This window comes from Gymnogyps californianus, chromosome 1 (assembly GCF_018139145.2).
Source record: "Gymnogyps californianus isolate 813 chromosome 1, ASM1813914v2, whole genome shotgun sequence".
In the NCBI taxonomy this organism is placed as follows: domain Eukaryota; kingdom Metazoa; phylum Chordata; class Aves; order Accipitriformes; family Cathartidae; genus Gymnogyps; species Gymnogyps californianus.
Genome location: NC_059471.1, coordinates 150,814,880 through 150,838,620, shown reverse-complemented (window position 1 = coordinate 150,838,620; position 23,741 = coordinate 150,814,880). Strand labels below are relative to the sequence as shown.

General features: G+C 40.3%; 1 protein-coding gene across 1 annotated transcript in view; it reads left to right on the top strand.

The window, feature by feature from the left end:
• WNK1 (WNK lysine deficient protein kinase 1) overlaps positions 1-23,741 on the top strand; it is a 106,298-nt gene that overhangs the window by 55,107 nt on the left and 27,450 nt on the right. The window contains exons 5-15 of the mRNA XM_050915059.1: positions 4,763-4,851; positions 6,273-6,492; positions 6,716-7,052; positions 8,170-8,357; positions 17,202-17,273; positions 17,911-18,060; positions 19,118-19,591; positions 20,721-21,002; positions 21,685-21,776; positions 22,345-22,507; positions 22,948-23,064. Coding sequence (XP_050771016.1) covers positions 4,763-4,851; positions 6,273-6,492; positions 6,716-7,052; positions 8,170-8,357; positions 17,202-17,273; positions 17,911-18,060; positions 19,118-19,591; positions 20,721-21,002; positions 21,685-21,776; positions 22,345-22,507; positions 22,948-23,064 — 2,184 coding nt within the window. The remainder of the gene's footprint in view (positions 1-4,762; positions 4,852-6,272; positions 6,493-6,715; positions 7,053-8,169; positions 8,358-17,201; positions 17,274-17,910; positions 18,061-19,117; positions 19,592-20,720; positions 21,003-21,684; positions 21,777-22,344; positions 22,508-22,947; positions 23,065-23,741) is intronic.

The window sequence follows — 23,741 nt, the reverse complement described above, 5'->3', positions numbered from 1 at the left end:
GTCAAACAGAAAACAATGCTCCCTTCTAACTTTGATGTCTGCTTTCCTTCCGCTGTGCGTTAAGTCCACAGCCTAGTGGATTCCCATTGGAAGCTAGCACCTAACTCTTTGGTGTGTGCATCTCTCTTTTTTCCTGATGGATTTTACAAAAAGAGAGATCTGTCCCATATTTGTAATTGTTAATTCCCACTGTTGCTGCTCTCACAAGGATTGCACTAAAGAGGTGAGTAAGAATTTCAACTCTGTAAAGTGTGTGTAGCCACAGGAAAGGATTTTGGGGGTGAATGGGAATTCTTGACAGATCTGCTGAACTGCTTTACATTTGCATTGCTTGGGTCTTCAGCTTTTAAACTTGACTGTACTTTTTTCCCCATAATTTTTTAAATGTAGATTAAAATCCTGAACAACAAGGCTGGAACACTTATTGATTCTGTTATTTTCCACCTGTGGTGTTATTCCAAATCTAACTATTTAAATTTAGGATTTCTGAGGGTATGTAACACTTCCTCTGTCTTAATTTTGGTTTGGTGTAAAAGTTATACAGAACCTTCTTGTACCTTATTGTACCTTCTCTTATGAAGTAAATGATATTTTCAGTATCTCTTGCATTAGAACAAGATGCACTGACCCAGTAATCTGGTGATCTAACTAATGCAAAATACTACATGTTTCTAGGCAAAAATTGTGAAGAGGGGTTCTGTGTAGCTTATACTTTGGTGTTTAAAGTATCTTGAAAATCTAGTGTTATTAAGAGTACCTAACTTGCCTTATGGATCAAATAACCATATAAAAGTGGATGTTGAACTTTGGAACACACTTTTTTTCACCTGATTAAAATCTGATAAAATCACAAACTTTACTACATCTAAGATAAGTGAAATAGGAAATCTCTTCTTATGCCTAACATGAAGACTGTAAGATAAATATTTAGTTTTGCATCAGTTGTGCTTTGTGCTACCTACATATATGCCCATATTTTAGAGGTGCTCTCAAAATGTAAGTGTTCAGTGGGTTTTAAGTTGGCACTTCTTACAAAAGAAGCAGTTCTGCCCTTGTTAGCTATTGCGCGCTTTCCTTCTGTGAGCCTGAGAGCTAATGCAACAGTGTAGGGAACCAGATTGGGGAGCTTCATCTCACTGGAAACTGCTGCAGGCTTTTTTGGTTGGACTTGTTTCAAGTCTGATAAAAACCGTGATCTGGTTCATTACGCAGCTGTATAAATGCGTGTGCTGGCAAAAGGGAGGAAATGACACTGGTGTAGGAATGGGAGATGGAGAACAGGAAACGGTTGCTTTCAGCAGCGCTGCCAGTTCATGCTTTTTTAGATGGTAGCTTGAGAAAATGGTGATGATTTTCATGTGTGCCTGTTACACCTATCTATGCTTTTTCTCCTCTGCAAGAGTTCTTCCTTCTATTTCTTTAGCAAACTCAGGAAAAATGCTAGTGGGATTTGGGTGTTTAGTTCTTATTAAACTGCCACTGGGGAATAACACTAGTAGATTAAAAGATTCGAGTTGGCCTGTGATTCTTCTAAGGAGTTTGGGGACCAGGAGAGGCATATAAGAATGTGACCATCTTGCAGTAAGTGTGGTGAAAACCAGGAAATCCTGAATGGCTTAGTACGTACTTGAGTGCCTTTGGGTTCAGAAACTAATGAACATATGCTTGGCTGCACAGCTCATGTGCTCTTAAGGACACATCAAGGTTATGTGAATTGCAGGGCCTGGCCTCCCTTTGGTTTCTCTGTGATGGCAGATGAAGGTGTATAGGCAGCTCTGGGTAGAAAAGGGTTCACTGATTTATTGATTTTTATCATTCATAGTATCCTCTGTATTGTTATGTAAAATAGTTTGACACTTCCCCTAGTGCTTGGAGGAGGGAAAAAAAGTTGTTTTTAAAAGCTGATGGTACTTAAGTGGCCTGAACTTCAGCGTAAGGTGTGCTTGGCCAGCACTGTAGACTAGGCTTAGGCAACCTTTCTCATGGACTGTGGAATAAACTGAGAAATAGAAATAGCTGCTTGAACACGGAATCCTCTGTTGTTTTTAGGCCCTAGTGTGAGGTTCTCCCAGATTTTCTGAGGAGCAGTTAAGAACATAGAAGCTATGCTGGAGGAGGCTGGCAGGAGCTTCTCTTTTTAACTGAACTCTTGGTTTGGGATTCACAAAATGGGGTATTGTAAAATTGCCCCTATGGAAGGGCCTGAAGATTTTGGACAGGTGTTTATTTCTTTCAGGATAGAGGAACACAGGGTAGCAGACTGAATCACTGATTTTAAAATCTGTTCTTAGCTTTACCTTTTCAGGCTTCGTGCAAGAACAGAGCATGTGGTAAAATAGTTATCAAGAAAACTCATGATCTGGCTTCGTTATGTTAATATTTTGCTGTACCGGTTGTCTTGCTCATCTTAGCTTTTAATTTTTCTGAAATGAGATTGTCACAGATCTGACATCTTCCTTCTGCTGCCACAGTGTAAATGAACATACGTGCAGGCTGCTGCTATGTCTGGGGCTTGAGCTATTTAGGAGACTTAGATGTGTTAAACTTTGACAAATATATACAATAAGCAGTTGAATAATTATTGCATAGGTTATGTATATATGTGTATATAGGAGAGCATTTAAGTATGTATAGAAACAGCTGTCTCAACATATATGAACTCCTGGGACCATTTTAAGCTTGGGCATAATTAAAGGCGGGTGTCTCTGACTAGTCTGCTATATGAGCAGAGACATGTGCAAACAGTTACTTGATGACAGTAGTAAACACTAAAACTATTTTTATAAATCCCTATAGGGAGTAGGGCTCTGCAATCTCCTGCTAGGAAGCTGGAGATTTATGATATGACCTGGCTGCAGTATTAAACTTACCTGTCCAAACCTTGGGACTGGTGTCTTGCCAGCTGAGGCATTGATCTCCAAAAGTCTTAATGTTCAGTGAAGCTTTTAAAAGCATTAAGCTAATGTTCACTGACAAAGTGTGTTTCAGGGCTTATTCTAGTCACAATATACTCTTCAGTTCTGTGAATTTCAATTGCTAGAATTTCATGAGAGCAAATTTTAAAGCAAAGAAATAGATAACCAGGATGCTGTTGTGACAGGAAGTTTTTATCAAGTGAAAAACTGTGTCTTTCTATAGGTTTTTTGTCCTTTTGAAAATTCCACATACAACACCTTTGTAAACCATAGTGACAAATAGCACTGTTGTCTACTGAAAGACTGGACTCTTGTGCTTCTCCCAGTCTTGTGTTTGCATCTGTTAAAGTTGATGTTGACTGTGCCCTCTCCTGGAATAGTGTGGTAGAGAATATTTTAGGTAGTGAACATATGAAGTCAACATACTGCCATGTCTGGCCAAGGGAAAAAAAGTATCTAAATGTAGATGGAAATTATCATCATATTAAGTCTCCATGTTCAGTTAAATGAAGGTCTGTAGTTGCAAGGGCTCTGATTCAGAGACTCGAACCTTTCAGTTTCAAGACTTGTTTCCCACTGACAATAGAGGAAGGGAGAAGGGTCATGTCTTGATGTCCCCACTTGGTGGGCAGCAGTATCTTATAGGATATTGGGAGAAGTAGTTTCTGGATAGGACACAAATCATGATTCTTGTACTACTACTTCATTTATTTCTGTACTTCAGACTCCATGGCTTTCACTTTTTGTTTAGTTGTGATTTACCGGTGACACAGGGTCAGATGTATCAAGTGTATGATTTCAGGATTGTTCGGCTTGAAAACGTGGGCTCTTCATATAACAGAATTTGAACAGGATGTCTTCATCCTCTCTCATTCTGCTGTCTTAAATACAGAGTTTGAAGCTAAAGACTGAATCAAGTAAAATTGAGCCAAATTCTGCTATTGTGGACAATTGCCCCCGAAACAGAGCTTCTGGCCATGATTAAGCGATGAAGCTTGGCTCTCTACCTGCAATGTTTTGCAGAATTCCCAGATGGTCATATCTCATGGCCTGATTGCTTCAGCTATTTGAGTAGCTGATCATACGTAGATTTTGTTTTGCTCTCCCCCAATGGTTTTAGCATGTATTGGAGAAAGGATTGTCGTGTGTTGTTGAAGGGCTTTTGTAAAGGTCTGCATTGCTAAGTTCATTTTCCTGAACTCACAACAGCAGCAAGGCAGGAGTGGTTTGAGTATAGTAGGTCTTCTGGGGAGAGCTAAGATACAGGAAAGTCCTTTTTTTTTTTTTTTTTTTTTTAAATTTCCCCCTTTTTTTTAAAAAAAAAAAAAACATTGGACAAGTTATTTAATGATCCGGTCAGATCATTCTGGGCTAAGGTTTTTCCTGTAAAATCAATCTATGCCAAAATTGCTTCATATAATGGCATGTTGGAAACATTCTGGGAAGCAGCAGAATCCTTTTGAAGACTGTTAAATTAATCATGTGGGTTCGTGCATTAGTATTACATAGGAAATATTTCCTTCCATTCTCAGTCCAGTCTGTGTACTCGCCTCTAACCAGCATAACTTCCATGGAAACTAAACGGCTCTCCTATCATAACTGAGAACCTAACTGCCAAAGCCTTCTGTTATGAAAGTGTAGCTAAGAAATAGGGGGGAAAAAAATGTTTGCAAAAGTCACTAACAAACAGATGAACAGTAAGGTTGGGGTCAGATTTCTCTATTATTTGCACTAGTGGGGAATTCAGGCCAGTTATCTAATGAGTAAAAATAGTTGGTCTGTAAACACAATCAAAACTTAAATCAAATGGGCCTTCCAGTTTCTCTGTTGTTACTGGTGTGTTCCAGGGTGTCAAGCCAGCCAGCTTCGATAAAGTAGCAATCCCTGAAGTGAAGGAGATTATTGAGGGATGCATTCGGCAAAACAAAGGTGAAAGGTAAGTACTTTCTTTTCAGATAGAGGTATTACTTGCTGTCTGAGTCTTTTATCTGTGATGATACCAGATCCAGTTAGTTCCTGAGGTCTTCTGTGTTCTGATGAAAGCTGGGAAGCCAGTATTAATTCTGCAGCTTCTATTCTTTGGTAGGTTCTTATTCAATGATTGTTTTAGAGAATTAACAGTGTCAGAAAAAGTGCAAATGCTATAGTAACCATCCACGTCAGTTTATTCAGAAATTCTACTGCTTTTATTAAAACTTTGACGTAGTTAGTAAAATAGTGGAGGACAATCCTTCTGGGTTCCCAGGTATTTGGATTGTTTGGTTGGTTTGTTATTCTGTAATCCTTTGTTTTTCCTGTCCCTTTGATTTTGTTGGCATTTTGTGGCTGATTATTTTGAGGGCTCTTTTTATTTTTTAAATTCTTGCTGCTCATTTTCATCCACATTTTCTGCAAGGTGACTTCTGCTTGAAGTGATTAACTTATACCATTACAGGAACTTTGTAACTGCTCTGATGGCTTATTTGTGGGGTTTGTTTTGTTTTCTGCTTTTACATAGTTGTTGCTTACTGAATGTCTGATTTAAGAATGCTTCAGCCTTCGACCCTCTTCTAGCCTCCTGCTATTCTGTTCAGAGCTCATTTTGTCAGTTCATGGATGTTTATTCATCCCCTTCTGTTAACTCTTGAAGTTTTACATCTGATGGCGTTGCTGTGTATTTTTAATTTCTGTTCTTTTTCTTAGTTTTAAACAATTTTGTATTTTTTTCCCATTTTAAGTTAATTTTGTGGCCGCACATCACTTATTTCTTGCTGTTTAGTTTAAGCGGTTAACTTCTAGACTACTACTGTTAATGCAGTACATTTATGAACTTAGATCTTTTTTGTACCTTCAGCACAAAGCTTCTAATTGTGCCAGACAGAATGCAAGTTGAAGTGCTTCAAAATAGTATAAAATATGAAAGGAATCATGTGGTGCTTATCTAGTGCTGAATTTACTAGATGAGGCTTTTGATAAGATCTTGAAACGGACTGAAACACATACTTGGATTACTGTACTGATTTGGGGACTTAGGATTGTGTGTTGGATCTTAATGTTCAGTAAAACCAAACTGTTTCTTCAAGGTTTCTTATTATTTTAGTTAATATATATCCTGTTCAGTTGGCTTAAATCTGTTGGTACTTCTGCTGACCAATGTGTGTGGTGTTTTTTTTTTTGTACATCTGTAGCATTGTTGCATTTTGTTTCTCCATCATGCTTTTAAATAGAAATTTGAATAATGGGCTGTCAAATAATTCATGGGAGAAGCGTGAAATGTAGAGAATGAATTTGGGGGATCATCAGGCAAGGATATTCCTTAATATTTTATGAAAACTGAATAACTGTGTATGCTTTCTACATTCTTTTCCAATATGCTAGATATGCTATTAAGGACCTTTTGAATCATGCTTTCTTCCAAGAAGAGACTGGAGTACGGGTAGAACTAGCAGAGGAAGATGATGGAGAAAAAATTGCCATTAAACTCTGGCTGCGAATTGAAGACATCAAAAAACTCAAGGGCAAATATAAAGATAATGAGGCAATAGAGTTTTCCTTTGACTTGGAGAGAGACGTCCCAGAGGACGTAGCACAGGAAATGGTAAGTGTTGGTGGTCTTACAAAGCATCGGAAGTACTGGTGTTCTCTGACAGTGAAACGTAGTCTGTCAGCCTCTGCATTTGCTGTTGTTACTGTCTAGAAATAAAACAGCTTCAGAAGTTTGTGAATGAGAATTTAGTGCCAGAGAGTGGTAGCTTATATTGTAGCACTACAACAGTGGCTGTCTATGACAGTCTGAATTCTGTGAATATATCCTCCTTCAGGTGGAATCTGGCTATGTCTGTGAAGGGGATCACAAGACAATGGCGAAAGCTATCAAGGACAGGGTATCTTTGATTAAGCGAAAGCGAGAGCAGCGTCAGTTGGTGCGAGAAGAACAGGAGAAGAAGCTTCAGGAAGAAGGTAGTCAGAAGCAGCAGCTGGAGCAACAGCAGCCATCAAGTGCTTCCCATGCAGGGTCAAAGCATCCCCTATCTGTCACGGGTACTACTCCTGTCCCCACTACTTCAGCATCAGTTTCTACACAAGTGGAGCCTGAAGAACCAGAAGCTGATCAACACCAACAACTGCAGTTCCAGCAACCCAGTATATCTATTCTTTGTAAGTGTGTCAGTTGGTTTATTTAGGAACTCTTGCACTTACACAGTTCCCCCCTTAGAGTCTTAAACTTTTCGTGGGTATAGCAGTAAATATCTTAAGATGTTGCTGTCTGCCATTGCTGTCTGCTGAAGAACATTAGCCTGCTAGAAAGCACAGCAAAATAAGATGCATTCCTGTGCCTTAGCTGAGCCAAGTCTTGGCACAATTTACAGTCCAGTGTCTTAGCACAAAATCATTTTCCTTTGTTTCAAGTTAATACACTAAATGAACTGTGGCACCTGAAGCGTGAACACATGTCCTAGTTTTTGCTGCCTTCCTATAGCGACAGTATATTCTGGCCCTGTAGAAGGCTGTATACTCTTGCACCAGTGCAGTTAGAGCTATTAGAAACTCTTATTTGAATCCTTGTTAACTTATGTTTAAGGTGGAAATGAGATTTAATATACTAGCAGTTCAGCTCGTAATTTGCTTTCTGAAAACAGGTTTCATTTTCTGTTTGACATGCTATACATGAAAAGATGAATTAACACTTCTAACTTTTCCTCTTCTGCCATCCCAACATTTGAATTGGTGTTTGAATAATGATGGTAGATGAGAACTTCCGTATTAGAATGGTGAAGTTAGAAAGCAAATTACTATCTGCTCTTTAGGTAACAGGGATTTTAAGTTCACTACTATGCCTACATCAGGTGCATCTGCCAGGCAGCACAACAGACCTGTTTTATATGTCTGTGTAAAATTAAATAAAAATAATAATTAAAAAACCCTGAAAGATCATTCAGAACAACGTGGAATTTAAGTTTCTCTTTCTAGTCTAGCCTTTTATAGGAAGCATAGTTTACTATTAAGTACATTCCCAAAGAACTCCTGAAATTACTGATTTTTTTTTTTTTTTCAGCGGTTAGGTGAAGGCATTTTGGTAAGGAATTACTGTATTAAGGAAGAAAAAAAATTGTATTTTTTTAACCAGCTTAAATATTACAAGAGGTAAAATGCTGGTAAGGTCCAAGTGACATGACTCAAGCATCAATCTAATATTTGATTGATTATAATATCTTTAAAGTTGTGAATCCAGACTGCAGTTCTTAAAATCCAGATTTTTATCTAACTTCTGCAGCTGATGGGACAGTTGACAGTGGCCAGGGGTCATCTGTTTATACTGAATCATGTGTGAGCAGTCAACAGACTGTGTCGTATGGTTCCCAGCATGACCAGTCAATCTCAACAGCTGCAGTCCAGGGATATGGAGCTTCAGTTGGCCAAGTGCAGTCGCAACAGCATGGAGGATATCAGCCACCTGCAGCGGTAAGCCAGAACTTATAGTATTGCAAACGCATGGATTTATTTGATTTTGTATTTCTCTTGAAAGGTGAGAGGAAAGTCTGCCAGGCAACCTTCCATATATGTTTTGTTTTGCATGTGATACAAATTCTGCATGGGAGTAGTTAAGGGGATATTTTTGCAAGGTGACTGAGTCTAGTGGGGGAGGGGAAGGTGCAAGGGCGTATTTGTCTTTAAAGCTTTTATTTAATCTTGAGTGCACTTAAGCAGAATGATGGGTTAGGTTTTTTTATGGATGGAAGTAACATCCTCAGAACAAGACTGTCTTGTGAAAGTAAACATTTAATCTCACTTGGGAAGGTGGTGTGTGTATGTGTATATGAAGTTATCAGGGATCAAGCTGTTGGTTTGATTTGAAGAAGGGATTAGAATAATCTGAGCTACTGTATAAGTATGAAATTGCTGTGTGTTCTGTGAGGCTTTGATTACAGATTCTGCAGGTAAGATTTTTTTTAACTGTTATAGAATGCTGCATGTGAGAACTCCAGACTGAAAAGACCCCACACCCTTGTTCCCAATTTTATTTCTAGCTTGTGTTGATTTGCTCATCAGTTGCCATGCGTATTCCTTTTCCCTGGAAAGTCTGCACTGGACACAAATACTTTTCCTACTATGTTCATTTGTGTTGCCCTTTTATTTTGGTATGTTTTTTCCTTGGTATGTTTTTTAGATCCGAGTATGAGAGTATGCAGAAATCTATTCTAACTCTGGAGTAGACCTTCTGCTACTGTTGTTTGTCTTCAGTTGTTCCCTTGTCACTTGTTTTTTACACAAATAAAAATCTAAGCCTGAGACAGAGACATTATGGTATAATATAGTAATACCATAAGGGAGAAGATGGGACACTTAAGACTGAGGGTCCTCACCTTTTTTTGGTACCTGTGGTTGTAGGCTTTGTTACAGAATCATTGGTGTTACTAGCTTTTCGGAAAACATGCTGGTGTCACTCACGAGCAAAGCATCTCCATCTTTTTCAAAGGCACTTAACCTGAAGCGTGTGGTATTGCTAGTTCTTGATCAAATGAGTTTCTAATCCCTCTAAATAAGCTCTTGTTCTGGGTAAGCCATGTTTTGATGTATGGGCATATATTGGACCAGAAGCCATTTCACTGTCTTGGGATGGCTAGCTTCCAGGTTGAAAGACCATGATCTTTTGAGAGGGGATGGAGAAGCAGCATATGACAGAGGTATCGTCAAGCTGCTTAGTTCGATGCTAAAATGTGCTCATGCTCTGTGATGATGACAGTGGTACCAGGATGCTAACAGAATGGAGCAGAACACTATAGAAACTACTAACAGTTTGTTGGGAAGAGAGGATGACAAGTCAAAATGATATTGACAACTGAAGAAATGGCCTTAAAAAGAAATAGAATGCAGTTCAATTGGGACAAGAACAAGGTTCATGCTTAAACAGCAATAATCAGCTGCACAAGTACAGGATGAGCAACAACTGACTAGGCAGCAATTCTGCCAAAAAGAAAAGAAGTCAGGGGTTACATTGGGCCACAAGCTGGACATGGTCAAAAACATTACATTGTTGTGAAAAAGGCAAACATCATGTTATATGAAATAGTTCTTCTGCTCTTGGCCATTGGTAAGTCTATCCTGGACACCCTGCTTGAGTGAATTTGCGGGTGAATTGGGAGAGAATTCAGAGAGTGATAAAAAACCCCCACCAGAAAGACAGAAGACATGGTTTATGTGGGAAGACTGAAATAGTTAAGCTGAGCCTATAAAAGATGAGGAGAGCGAAAGCTGTAAAGTCTGCTGTAAAATAGGAGGAGGCTAGTCAGATCACAACATTGTTGTCAGATAGAAGAAGAAATAATAGGACTAAATTGCAGCGTGGAATTATTGTTTGGGAAGGGGTTTTTTGTAACCAACAAGGACAGTTAAGTGCTGCAGTCCCCATCACTGGAGATGTTTCTGAACAGTTTAGATACATTTGAGTCAGGAATGACATACATAACTTGTCCTGCCTTGGAACAGATGAAGATTATGGGTAAAGTATTTATTTAACCCTTTGAGTTCCCTTATGCCTCTCTCACAAATTTTTGAGCACTCTAGCAAGGTTTCTCAAATCAGAAAACTTTAAAATCAAATCTCCACTGGATATCTTGAGTTTTTTTCCCTGGAGGTCTGTATTTGATTTCAGTTATGTTAAATTGTGGATTACATCCGTAAGAGGCATATACCATTAGAGAAGGAAAACTCGCAGTTGAAGACTGCCTCTTTAAAATGTCATCTTTCCATTCACTTAAAAACCCACAACAAAATACACCACACCAAAAAAGCAGTAACAAAAAAAGCCAAAACCCACCCCAAAACCTAATTCTGATTCTTCCAATGTGGTTGGATTTTGACCTATGGCCTTCTGGATTGTGGCAAGATTACAAAATCCTGATGCTTTTATTGGCCCAGCATCTGGAAAATGCTTGTCAAAGACTAATTTTACTGAATTTTCCACACGTTAAACCAACTTCTTTTCCACAACTCATGTTGTAGAATGTGTAATGTTTAAATTTTTGTGGTAATGTTTTAGTTAATAAAGAGCCGGCTGCATACAGTTAGTCCACTTAATTCAGGCAGGGAGGTGCCCAAGCAGAGAGTCTGAGTGAGGTGATATGTGTAAACACACATCCACTCACTAAACTAAAAATTAATGTTTGAAAGCTCATCAGTATCTGTTTAGGTTTTTTTACTTTTCAGAATACCAGATGCTGTGAGTACACACAGTATGGGCTGCATCAGTGCCTCCAGAGAAAATATTCTCTCCTGTCTGTTCTGCCTTCCACATGCTTCTTGTAAGGGTATTAGGGAACTTCCCACACTACTCAGTAACCTAAGGCAAACTTGGGTCCTCAGAGGCGCACATAGCCTGTTCCCAGTGTGTGTTGGCATTCATTCAGCATTCTCATATCTTCTTGCACACATATTAGTCAGTACTGGGCCTCTCATTGTGTGTCTGCATTTCTTTTCTACCTCATTATAGTTTTTGCTGGTTTTGTTATTAATTTTTTTTAAGTGTTCAATTCTTAACTTTTGTTTTCCTCCTTTAGCCTCAACGTGGTCGTAGCATGTCAGTTTGTGTCCCCCACCTTCCTGCTCTTCCCTCTATGTCCTGCATCCCTCTCAGTGCTCCTTGCACCCCACCACCAGCGCTGTCTGCACCTCTTTCTCCTTTCTGCCTTCGGACTGTCCCTGAAGAAACCTTTGCAGAAAAGCTTTCTAAAGCCCTGGAAAGTGTCCTGCCCATGCACTCTGCCTCTCCACGCAAGCATCGACGCTCCAGCCTGCCCTCCCTCTCTGTCAGTCCTGTATGTGTTACCATTTGCCTCCTGGCACAGTAAGATAAGTTATCATTAAATACATCCTGGGCTTTGGGCATTTTTAAAATGAGAAAATGACGAGTTGATTCCTTATTCTTTATACGGTGCTGCTGGAATGTTGATTTTTTTTTTTTTTTTTTTCCCCCCTGGGAAGCAGTACACTTAAACATTATTAAACAGTGGCTGACCATTTGGTTTTTTGTATTTTAAGATAGTATAAATGTAAATTACCCAGTTTTACCACAGAAGGTAAAGGGAAGACTAGTTCTTATTCCCTTAAGTCAGAAAGCCAGCTTTTTATTTTCCAACTTCTAAGCAAGCATTGAATGTTAATTAAGCCCTGCACAAAACAACCAGCTTTTAAAGCTTGATTGCTGTGGCTTGTTATTCTAAAAGCTTTGGCTAGCTGTGCTAGTGATACTAGAAATTCAGAGTATGAATACTTTTCAGGATTTTTCTGTAAGTTTTGATCAGAAATGCCACTTCAGCTGCTTCTTGATGGGAAGAAGCCATAGTTTCATGTTTCTTAAGAAGTCAGATGCAAGATAGCTTGCAAGAGAGGAGGTAATCTCTTTTTCAGTTTTGGGCTTCAATTTACACAAAATTAAACTTTGAGAAGCATTTCGCTCTGTAAATGAAGTAAGTGGAACCAGTTTTCAGAATGTAGGAAGAGTTCTTCATCCTTTAGGACCTTCTTGTTAGTATTGGTCAATATGGAAATTTGCTGCTGCTTTTCTGGAAAAAAGGGTCTGGGGAAAAAGAGAACAATGTGGAAACAGCAACTTGAAAAAGTCATAAATGCCATCTGTCTTAAAGACAGTATATTTGCTACTGATTCTTGCATTTTTTTTTTTTTTTCTCCCTTTAGGGTAGATAATACATTGTCTTTCAGCATACTGGAGGCAGAGATGAAAAAATGCAGAATTATTAAATTGTTTGGTATTCTTACATAGAACTCTGTTTAATGAAATTTTCCCTACAAATCTTAAATAAGATGAGCCTCATCTGCAGTAGTACATCAGATGGAGTGGAATTGCCTGAGGACTCTGCTGTTCCTAAACCTGTGAATGTTTTGTCCAGGCAAGAGTTAGGTTTGTTTCAGTGAGTGCTAATATTTTATGTGAAAAGGTGTGATCAAAGGGATCAAAAGAGGTGATCAACTTTGGCAGAATCCAGAGGCTCTGCAGTTTTTATCATTCCTCCCCCCCTCCCCAGCTGTGGGCTGGAATGGTTGAGTTTTGTCTCATAAAAGGTTTCTCTTTAGCTCTCTGGATAGCATACAGGACACTAGCACTGTGTTTTCTGTGTTGGACAATACTAAGATTTAATGTCATTTTGTCTTCTAAGTGCAAACTAGAGGCTCTGCATTGTTGCTCCTATCAAGTTCTGAATTTTCATATTCCCCATATCGCAGTAACCTCAGGGGTTTGACTGGATTTCAAGCACTGATCACAATGGATAGCCCACGACAATAAACCTCCTTCCATTGTCAGGAGCAAAACTGGTTTCTTTTTGTGAATTATTGGAATTGGACTGGAAAAGCAGCTCTAACACAAGCAAATGTTTCCATTTGTAGCTCTGCCTGCCATGGATGTATTTAATGGATATTTATGACTCACCTAAATTTCCTAAGTATTGTATGTTTTTGACCATGAATTGAATAGTCATTCTATAAAGTTACTTCACAGAACTGCCTAGTGAACTGTGCATGTTGATGTGCTTTCACTTTTAATGTATGAATTACTTGTCTTGTTCATGTCAATACAGCCTCAGCATCCGCGTGGGGGAACACCAACGTTCCCAGATTCACAGATATTTTTCCCAACCGTTCATGAACGGCCGGTGTCTTTCTCACCACCACCTGTCTGCCCGCCGAAGGTGGCAGTTGCTCAGCGGCGCAAGAGCACTTCATTTTTGGAAGCCCAAACTTGCCACTTCCAGCCATTGCTGAAGACTGGCCAGAGTTTAGTTCCACCTGGTGGTAGTCCCACCAATTGGACACCAGAGGCATTCGTTATGCTGGGCACACCAGCTCAGAGAGTCGCTGGAGAGCCTCTGCATGTGCAAGTTAATCCTGTGTTTGAGCCAGCTCCTGTCCACAGTGACTATAGATCTGGACCAACACCTCCAGAGGATGCTCACTACAGAATGCATCCAGAAGCTGTATATTTGGTGGGCATGCACTATCCATCACAGGTATCGGAGCAGTATGATCAAGTAGCTTATAACCCTCATGCGACTGAACAACATTTGAAGCAGGTCTCTGAGTCAAACCATGGGCAAGGTGGTCCTCCACAAAGCTCTGTGTTCGACTTTCATTTGGGGCAAACATACCTGGCAAGACATGTTCAGAACCTGAGGCTGGATTCTGGGATGGGTCCCCTTTCTCCATTATCCAGTGTTTCAGCTCCTCTGAGTGCAGATCCTGCTCAGATGACGTTCCACCAGGTATTTGTTCCGCACTCTGCCCCAGCTGTGCTCTCTCACAGTGGTGATGGCAGAGCGAGCTGTGTCTTTGAGTTCCATGTGCACACACCGACTTCTGCTTCAGCAGAAGGGGCAGTTTTACCCCAGCGGGTCTACAGAAGTCGCCGGGGCTCTATGGAGACCAGTCAAGAGGAATCCACTCAAGGCATAGGGTCGCATGGTCGGCTTCAGCCTGTGACAGAGGAGCAATGTAACTATCTTGGTCCTGAGTTAGCAGGTCCCAGAGGGGGCTCTGCCAGGCGGAGCTGGCCAGAAGGAAGCCCAGAATACTCCAGTGATTCCTCACAGCTGACTTCCTCTGACACTGGCGATTTCCAGTCTCCTCCCCCTACAGGGGGGTCATCTTCTGCTTTTGGTTCAGACTTCTCACTGCCCATTGTTCAGCTGCCTCAGAAGGTATTGCAAGAGTCGCAGCTCTTCATCTGCTTCCCCCAGGGAGCCTCGACTCAGCAGGCCTTGTCCACCTCGCTTTCATCAGGACCACCTGCACTCTATCCTCAGGTTACAGGAGCAAACCCTTCCACAATTTCTCTGCTTTTTATAAGTCATACTTTGCACTTAAAGGGGAGCCTTGCTCTTAGGTTTGCTCCATGTGGTTCTAAGTATTAGTATTCATTGGGGTGTCTTTCCACCAAGTCGGTAGTATACTAGGATCTCTCTAATTTACCAGGTTGCAATGAAATAATGAGGCATCAGCAACCACTTGGTCTGTGTTCAGCTTCAGCTGAAATACTGGTAGGGCTTTTGTGTTAAGGGTAACAAATGGTCAGTGTTCCTCCTGGGACTTGTTGTTCTTTTGGCAAGAGATAGCTGGAGTACCAAATTGGCTTTTAAACAGTGGGTTTAATGAAATGTATCTTCTCCACAGTTTGAATCAGCAGTGATAGTAAAACTTGCTTTGTATTTTTGTTGTTGCTCCTTAGCCATTTAATGAGAATGTGTTATTTGAAGTTGAACTTATATATGAATAATGTTTCACTAGACAACAAAAAGGTTAATTTCGTGACTGTCCAAAATGCAAGAGCTTTCTCTAGGCTTAGGGGAAGAAAGTGGGAAGGGGGGAATGGAAGGAGCTGTATTATGTACATGTACAGGGATTTGGAAGTGTACTTGCAGGATCATTAAAGAAACTAAACAAGCTGAGTAGTAAATTAGTGGCACAAACAACTGTTGCTAATAGGTATTGATTCCTTATAAGCCTAGAATATGGTGTCCTTTTAAAAAGCAAAATTTGAGGCCTGAAGCTTAGTTTGGAGGTAGATGTTTTATCAGCATATATGGTATTTGCACTTGCAATAGTCAGTAAGGCATTTGTGCACTGTGACTGTGAGGTGTATGTGTATATACATTGTGTCTGCACTTATAGTCTGAAACTTCTCATAAGATAATTTTTTGTGAAAAGAGAGGATTTACTTTAAGTAGACTTCTCTCTTAGTCCTTCTGTTCTTGGAATTAGGGGCTCTGACATTTTAGTTACTGAACTATTAGCAACTTCGGGATTTGTGTGAAGGAGCTGGAGGACAATCTTTTTGCTTTTCGTGGTAAGATCAAGAACTAAGTGTTTAAGGCTTTCTGTATGGAATAATAAAGATGTTTTATTAAAGCTGTTTCAGCTTTAATAAGTTATTAATAGATAGTAATTTCTGCGCTGTAGGAGAACTTGTGGAGTGAAGCTGCTATGCAAGAAGTTTGAAAACTACGTGGGGATTGTTTGTCCATAAACCACCTTTGTTAAACTTCAGGAATTGAATTCTGAGGGATGTAAAAAACATCTGGAAAACACAATAAGAGATCACGATTATTTTACAGAATATAAGTTCTGGGATCTTTTATCTAATTCATTAAAAGATCAGAATTTGAAGCACAAACTGAGTCAATGTTATAGCAGTGGGATATAGCACATGTTTAGATCCTAGCCAATAAGGGCCTCAAGCTTCTAAAACAGCAAAGAAAAAAAAATGATTCTTTTCACTGGCAGTCTGCTTTCCCCAAAGTTTCTATAATTAAAAAAGTATGTAATTTTAATAAACTTGTTCCTAACAAGCTTCTGCAAGCTGAACTATCACAGCATTAAGGAATTTTACTAGGTATTTCTGATATGATACGTATGCACTAGATACGTTTCTTACAAAGGCAGTTCACCAAAGTGGTGCATGCTCAGGGAACTCATTGGGAGGTCTTTGTCTAGTTGTCTCCCAGAAGCTGATAAAGAAATATAATTGTCACAAAAATAATAATGAAAATCCTGGGATGTGATCAAAAAAAGTCAGCCGCAAAAATAATAATGAAAATCCATTCCATTTTCCTCTGCATCTTCCACAGTCATTTGTATGCCAGTCATCCATTTTTTTTGTTGCTTATTCAAAAATTCTGTCTTAGCTAGAACGTAAACCCCCATATTCTTCAATATCCAATTCTTGGTAGCCTTTGAATGGTAGTGAGTCTGGAAATGATTTCTAGCTTGTATTTTGACATGCCTCTCAAAGGGAACTCATGACTTGTGTGTATTGAGTACTTTGTTATTGGTCTAGAATTCTGTATATCTTTGATTTTTTTTTTTTTAACAGATAGGTTTATTTTCTTCTATCCTCCTTCTATCCCCCCACCTAACTGTGTTTAGAACACATGTAAAGGTAAAAATTAATGCCTCTATTTCCAGTTATCATACCAAGGCATCCTGCTCTTAAAGCATCATCAGTGGAAGAAGAAGCTGGTAGGCTGATCTGTCTCATGTTGAGGGGCATGTGGGTTGCAAAGACTTTCTGTATTGCTTGTTTTGGAAGACTTAAAATGGATTTCGGTACTTTTCCAGATTGCTCTGCTTTGTTCTTGTTGTCGTAGTGGAATTTGACCAAAAGGACTGCTTGTCCAAAAGGACAGCTAGAAATGTATTCCAACCAGATCATTCCAGGCAGAAATTATTTTAACTGCCTGCTGTAGAAACCAGAGGGGTTTTTTTAAGCTGATTCTCTGTCTTTTTTTTCTCCTCCAGACACAGGTGCAAGGCCAGTCAGCCTCAAGCAGTGCATCGGTGCCATCCCAGCCTACCCAACACACTCAGCAGGTAAGATCACCGTTCCTAAACCCAGGACTAAAATACTTTTGGTATAGGGTTTTGATGACTCGTTTAAGAGCAATTGCCTACCTCTGTCCTGCCTTCAACCCATGGTTTTGGACAAGACCAAAGGAATCCTCTGGTTCTCACCCAGTCTAACATGCTATGAGATTAACTTCATTGACTTTCTGAAATTTATTTTTAGAATCATGTTAACGCTTGTTTTCATGTGTCTGTCTTGCCCAACTTCCACCTGAGCTTGCAGTGGCAGCCACATTCAAAGGGAGGCGTGTCAGGATTTGCAAGTCAGACTGTGTAGACAGGCAGACACCTCATTCTCATGATTTCTTCTAACTGGAAATACTGTCTTGTGTAGCATCCTCTTCTCTTAACTGCCTTTTCTTCCTTTATAGAATCTTCATTCTTGTTTTCACAGGTGAAATAATTCCGTTGCAAGATTTGGTGCTGATAATAGAGTTGTATTAGTAATGCTAATAAGTAATTGCTAAAGCTTAATTGACTCAGCATATTCAGAAGAACCACTGATGTCACTTACGAAGGAGTAAAAAGTAGAATTTAAATAGGATATGCTTTAAAAACTTCTGTGGGGGGAAAAAATAGCTTCTGCCTCTTTTCCCTACTACAGAATGCACAGCAGCCAGCCTCTTCCCAACAGCCTGGACAATACCAGCTGCAGCAGCCATCAGTTTCTGCTGGTGCCACTCCCACACAAACTGTCTCTCAAACTCAAAGTTCACAGATTATGCCAATGCCTCAGGCAGCAGCTGGGACACAGGTAAACAAAATTCTTCTTTCTAGCAGAAGATTTTTTTTCTTCTTCACAGCTGGCAAATTCAACGTGCTGCTACTTTCACTTTTGTCATCTTTTCTAATGGTTCCAAAACATTCATCCAGATAATAGTATTCTTAGTGTACTACAACTGTCAATTTTGTTGGAAAATGTGTTGGAAACCCTTTCTTTCACATGTGGCAGTTGTGAGTAATTTGAGGCAGGGATAGCACTTCCATGCACAAAGATCTTTAAATTGTCAAAAATATCATGAGGCATATTGATGAATGGTATATTATGAATGGATTTTCAGGAACTTGTCATTTCTCTGCTTCCCGTACAGTGTCTATCTTCTGCACCATTAAGTGTGTAAAACATGTTCACTTATTTAGGTAGTGAACTGTAAGGACTGCCTTCTCCACTCTGTCATCTTTCTTATTCAGCTCTTCTCCTTTACTCCTGGTCAAGAAGCTTCTGTAACTGAGTATTACTTCATTTTGGCTCATATCTCTATCTTGAACATGTGAGCCTTGATTTTGTTTTTAAAATTGTTGTTTTGTTGCTTGTTCATCTAAACTGCCTTTCCAGTTGCATTGTTCGCTGGCTTTAATTGACATATCCCCTGCCATTCTCTGAATGCTGGCACAGTGGCTTTTCATTCTCTGTTGCTTTAGTCCCCATAGCCAAAGCTGACAGATTTGTTGAAAGATTTGCACTTCTTTCCTGTAAGAAGGCAGGCTGGGCTCTGGGGACAGAGTTGAGGGGAATTCGATTCTGTTTATGCACAAGTCAGTGCTTCAGGGTATTCGAACGCTGCTCTTTCACCCTCTGTGGGTGTCTGTTTCCAGAGCCTGTTGACTTCTTCAGGGGAAGTGTTGCGAAGTGAGGACCTTTTGGAACTCCAGCCAACTTCCCAGCCACTCTGCCAACTGTGCTCCCCACCCACTTTAACAGAGTGCTGTAACTTGAATAATTCTTTCTTTGACTAATGTGTAAAAACTCTGCTTTCTGCAACCCTGCTTTAAAAAAAAAAAATCTATCTCTATTTTCTTTACCTCCCCAGCTTCCTGTTTCCCAACCAGTGTCGATCATCCAAGGCGAGCCTCAATTACCTGTTGCAGCACCTTCTCTCCCTCAGCCTTCAGTTGCCCCATCAGTCCCCATTGGCTCTCATTTTCTACCCATGGGACAGCCCTTGCCAACTTCCATGGTTCCCCAGTTCTCAGTCTCTCAGTTGCCCGTAGCAGCTCCTCATGTGTCAGTAGCTCAGCCAGGTTTCCAGTCACTGCCCATTTCAATGGCAGCTGGCATGAATCAGCCATTGCTCACACTGGCAACGTCTGCTGCGGCAACCGCTGTCCCTGTAGGATCAACTGGTGTCCCTAGCCAGCTTCCCACACTGATGCAGCCTGTGGCTCAGTTGCCCAGCCAGGTTCTCCCGCAGCTCCTGCAGCCGGCTGTCCAGTCCGTGGGATTGCCAGTCAGCATTGGACAAGCTGCTGAAGCTTCGCTTCCTGCTGGAGATGCTCTTTACCAGGTATTGTTGCAAGCCAGCAGAGCTCTTCTCCGCATTTTTACCTGTTCCTCTAAGGTACCAGATCTGAACTGTGTGCCCTGGCCAACTCACTTCTCATAAGAGAGCCATTAAGCCACCAAGATGAATTCTGTTGTGTGGTAAAGGACCATTTTAAGGAAGGGGAAGAAAAAGTCCTTGGACACCCTGGTGTTTTGAGCTTTTCATATTTGGCAATGGAATTGGTCTAAAATGACAGAATCATAGGGCAGGACTTTGTTCGACCACTGTGTGAAAGAGGACAGCTATATATCCAAGAGATCTGTCAACTTGGGAAAAAAATCCAAAAAATTGTAATTTAAAAAAATGGGAGATGTGTGTTGGAAAGAAAATCAATGGCAGCGTATTCAGCAATGTCAGTATTTCATTCCAAGTCTGGGAAGGGGTGGGGAGGGGGGGACATGGATTTTCTAGAAATAAGTCAGACAGCGTGGATCTTGAACGCGACGTAAGTACCTGATGCTAGTCATGAAATGCTAGACTGGTGGGCACAGACTGCTTCAGCTACTTTGTGTGATCACTGTAAAAATGGCAATCTGAATAGTGACAAAAATAATGACTTGGCATACAATTGTTCTTCTGGAACAAAAATTGTATAGATGTAGAAGTATCTGCACTGGGATTATAGGAAGTGCTGTAGAACAGAAACAGCGTGTAGGAATGTTCCTGAGTCAGCTCATCACTAGAGGACAGGAAGAACACAAGAGCGTTTTTGCTATTAGTCTCAAGAATCAGCAGCAGTTGCATAACATCTGAGCAGTAGTTGTTCAGCCTGAAGATTCTTCAAACTCGGTTCAAGTCTCAGGCCTTAAAATATTAAGCCAAATAGGCAACTGCAAGAGTTGGGAGATGAAGATTGTTTTGCGTAAGACTTGGAACTTTGAGTGGGAATTTGCTTGTTCAAGCATGGTGACTTGCAAGCTGAGCTTTGGCTACATGAGCAGTTTGCTTCTCTAGGAAGATTTTGGGAGTGCTTGAACAAGTACAGAAGGTTTGAACATGCCCGTGAAACTGATACTTTTTTTTTCCCCTCTCTCTCGTTTCCTATTTACCTCTGACGTTCACTAGCTTGACTCCCTCATTTCTGTTACAGGGCTTCCCATCTCGGCTGCCGCCTCAATACCCAGGGGACTCGAATGTTGCACCTTCCTCTGCTGTGGCCTCTGTTAGCATTCCTTCTGCCGTGCTGTCCCCTCCCTTACCCACAGATGCAATGGCTCAACCAGGCTATCTTGCTCCTGTTGTGCAGCCGTATGTGGAGCAGAACGTTTTAGTTCCCATGGGCAGCCTAGGAGGACAGGTTCAAGTGCCCCAGCCTACAGTGAGTTTAGCACAACAGGCCTCATCTGCCCCCTCGCAGCAGGCAGTTTTGGAGGTAAATACATTGAATATAATGTAACAATACATTTAGGGTGTTTGAATTATGCAACAGTGTGTGTGTGGGGGGGAACTAATCCCTTCCATGCTTGTCTTCAGTTGGAAATTAATATTTCAAATGACCTTTTTCTTACAGCAGAATGTCATGCCAATGTGGGGACCTTGTTGCCACTGGCTGTTCTGTTGGGAAGTGAGTGTGCATCCTGCAGGCAAAAACCTGTTAACACTTCACTTCTTGCTAGTACTGTAGAACATTTTTGCCATATCAAAGACAAACTGCAACCGGTAGCCTTTGAGAATCTGTCGTTTTGCCTGTTCCCTGCAGCATTGTTCTTGCTAGGGAGAATTTGAATTGTCTTTGTGTTCTGCATTGGCTTGCCTTTTGCACATTCTGTTAGTAAGACTGTGGCTGCATGGCAAACTGTAGTGACACGTAGCAGTAGAAAGGATGGCTGATTTCTTCTTCCCACCCCTCCCCAGATGATCATTTGCTTCACTGCAGTTTGCTCTAGAATCTTTTGTAAATTAAAGCTGTCTAGATGCCAGCTGTTTGAAGTTCTAAAAAGGTAGTGCTTTTAGCTTTACAAGTGATTTGGGAGGAAACATTGCAGACTGCTGGGTTACTTGAAAAGGAATGGTATTCTTTGGAGGGGGTTCTTGATGTAGGTTTCTATCCGTAGGGTACTCAGGGAGTCTCACAGACTGCTCCTTCAGAGACTCTTCCAGCAACACAGCCTGCTCAGTCTACCCCTTTGGCTTCCTCTATGGATAGGTAAGCATTGTTTTCTTTTCACCAAACTGAATTTCAGATTCATGTGTTAGATTATTCTTCCTGGGGTGATTTTTAGGTATCTTTTTTCATCAGGGATATTTTTTTCACTGAGGGTGTTCTTGAGGATGTGAGGAAATAAACTTCCTAGAGGAAAAATAGGCTTATGAGAGGTAGAGTAAGTTTTGATTTACAGCAGGGTATGGAGGGAGCAAATAGGATTGTGTATAGTGATTTAACTTCTAACCCTTTTTTATTTGTCATGTCAAATGGATCATAAGGGATGTTTTTCTGTCCTTTTGGCACTTAAACAGAATTCAAACTCCAAATAGCTTGAAAACATATTCAGAAGATAGATTTGTACAACTCAGCTTGCAAGAGATATGTAGCTAAATAATTACTATTAGAATTGCTATTCAGGCAACCCTAAGTGTTGACAGGAATCTTCTCCCCTACTCTGCAATTAACAGACATCTTCTGCTATCCAGAAAAGAATACCATCTGGTAGGGTAACTGTATTGTTGCAGTTATGGAGTGCATGGATAATAATGTAAAGTTGCCTTTTTTTTAGTGCGCATTCTGATGTTGCTTCAGGATTGAGTGATGGCAACGAGAATGTTCCAGCTTCTAGTGGAAGGCATGAAGGGAGGGCTACTAAACGTCATATGCGGAGGTCTGTCCGCAGTCGCTCTCGCCATGAGAAGACTGCTAGGCCAAAACTGAGAATTCTAAATGTGAGTATTTCTTATTTTAGTGACAGTTTTGTAGTGATGATGCCTTTTTTGAGCTTCAAAAAGTTTCTTTTCCTTTGAGGAATGTGTGTCTTCTGCAGTCTTGTTCCACACCTTCCCCCCCCAGCCTGAGCACACAAGCTATACAGTGTATTTCTTCTGCTTCTAGAGCCAGTGTTCCAAATGTCATCTATTAAGAGCTTTTTTGAGCATTAGATATGGCAAAATTGGCTTGCTTAGCCACCAGTGATTCCACAGACTATTCCAGAATATTTGACGTATCTTCAGAAAAAATGATGCTGTACATGGTGCCAGTTATCAAACTGGAAAGAAAGAATGTGTTTGTATTAGACCAGTACTGTTGGTTTGTCTCTGTGAGCTTTAAAGCACAAGTCTTAAATTCTCATGCTTTTGGTTTGAAACTATTGTTTTCTTTGCTTTAGGTTTCAAATAAAGGTGATCGGGTAGTGGAATGCCAGCTAGAGACACACAATCGGAAAATGGTTACTTTCAAATTTGATTTGGATGGTGACAACCCTGAGGAAATAGCTTCAATTATGGTAAGATATATTTTAGAGACGAAGAATTGAATCCGTTCTTAATCACAGTAGTAATATAAGCAGTCTTATTTTCTCATTTGTGTTTTGAAATTGCTCTTCCATGTGGCATGGCGTGTGCTCGCCTTATTGGTATGCAAGCACAACTAGAAACTCTGGGCACAGAGTGGTATACCAAATTGACAGTTAATATTGGATGCTCAGTTCACATGAAAATTTGCATCAGTTTTTACCTTAGAATTGCAGTTTTATCAAGTAAATCTGCTTTTGGTTTTTTGCAATCTAATTTTTTGAAAAACTGCAAACAACTTTCTGAAAGCGCCAGGTTAAACAAATTTGATTTGCTTTTCTAAGAGCAAACATTGCTAGATCTTTAAAACTTATGCTTAAGCTTTGAGTTTATTGTCTCTGTTAAGTGAAATGGCAAGATTCTGCCCTTAAAGAAGGAATGGGAATCACTTTCTGGTTTCTGAAAGTCAGTAATGACTGATGCTGCTTTGGACTTCCTCAAAGGAAAAAACCTCTCCATTCAATGTATAATGGTCAAGCATAGAAAAGAATTTGCCCTGTAGAGATGCATTTAAATGAGTACTGTATAGCACGGAATAGAACCTCCCTCCCCCCCCCCCCCCCCACCCCCCCTTTTTTTTTTTTTCCTAAATTTAAACTCATATTCTTGG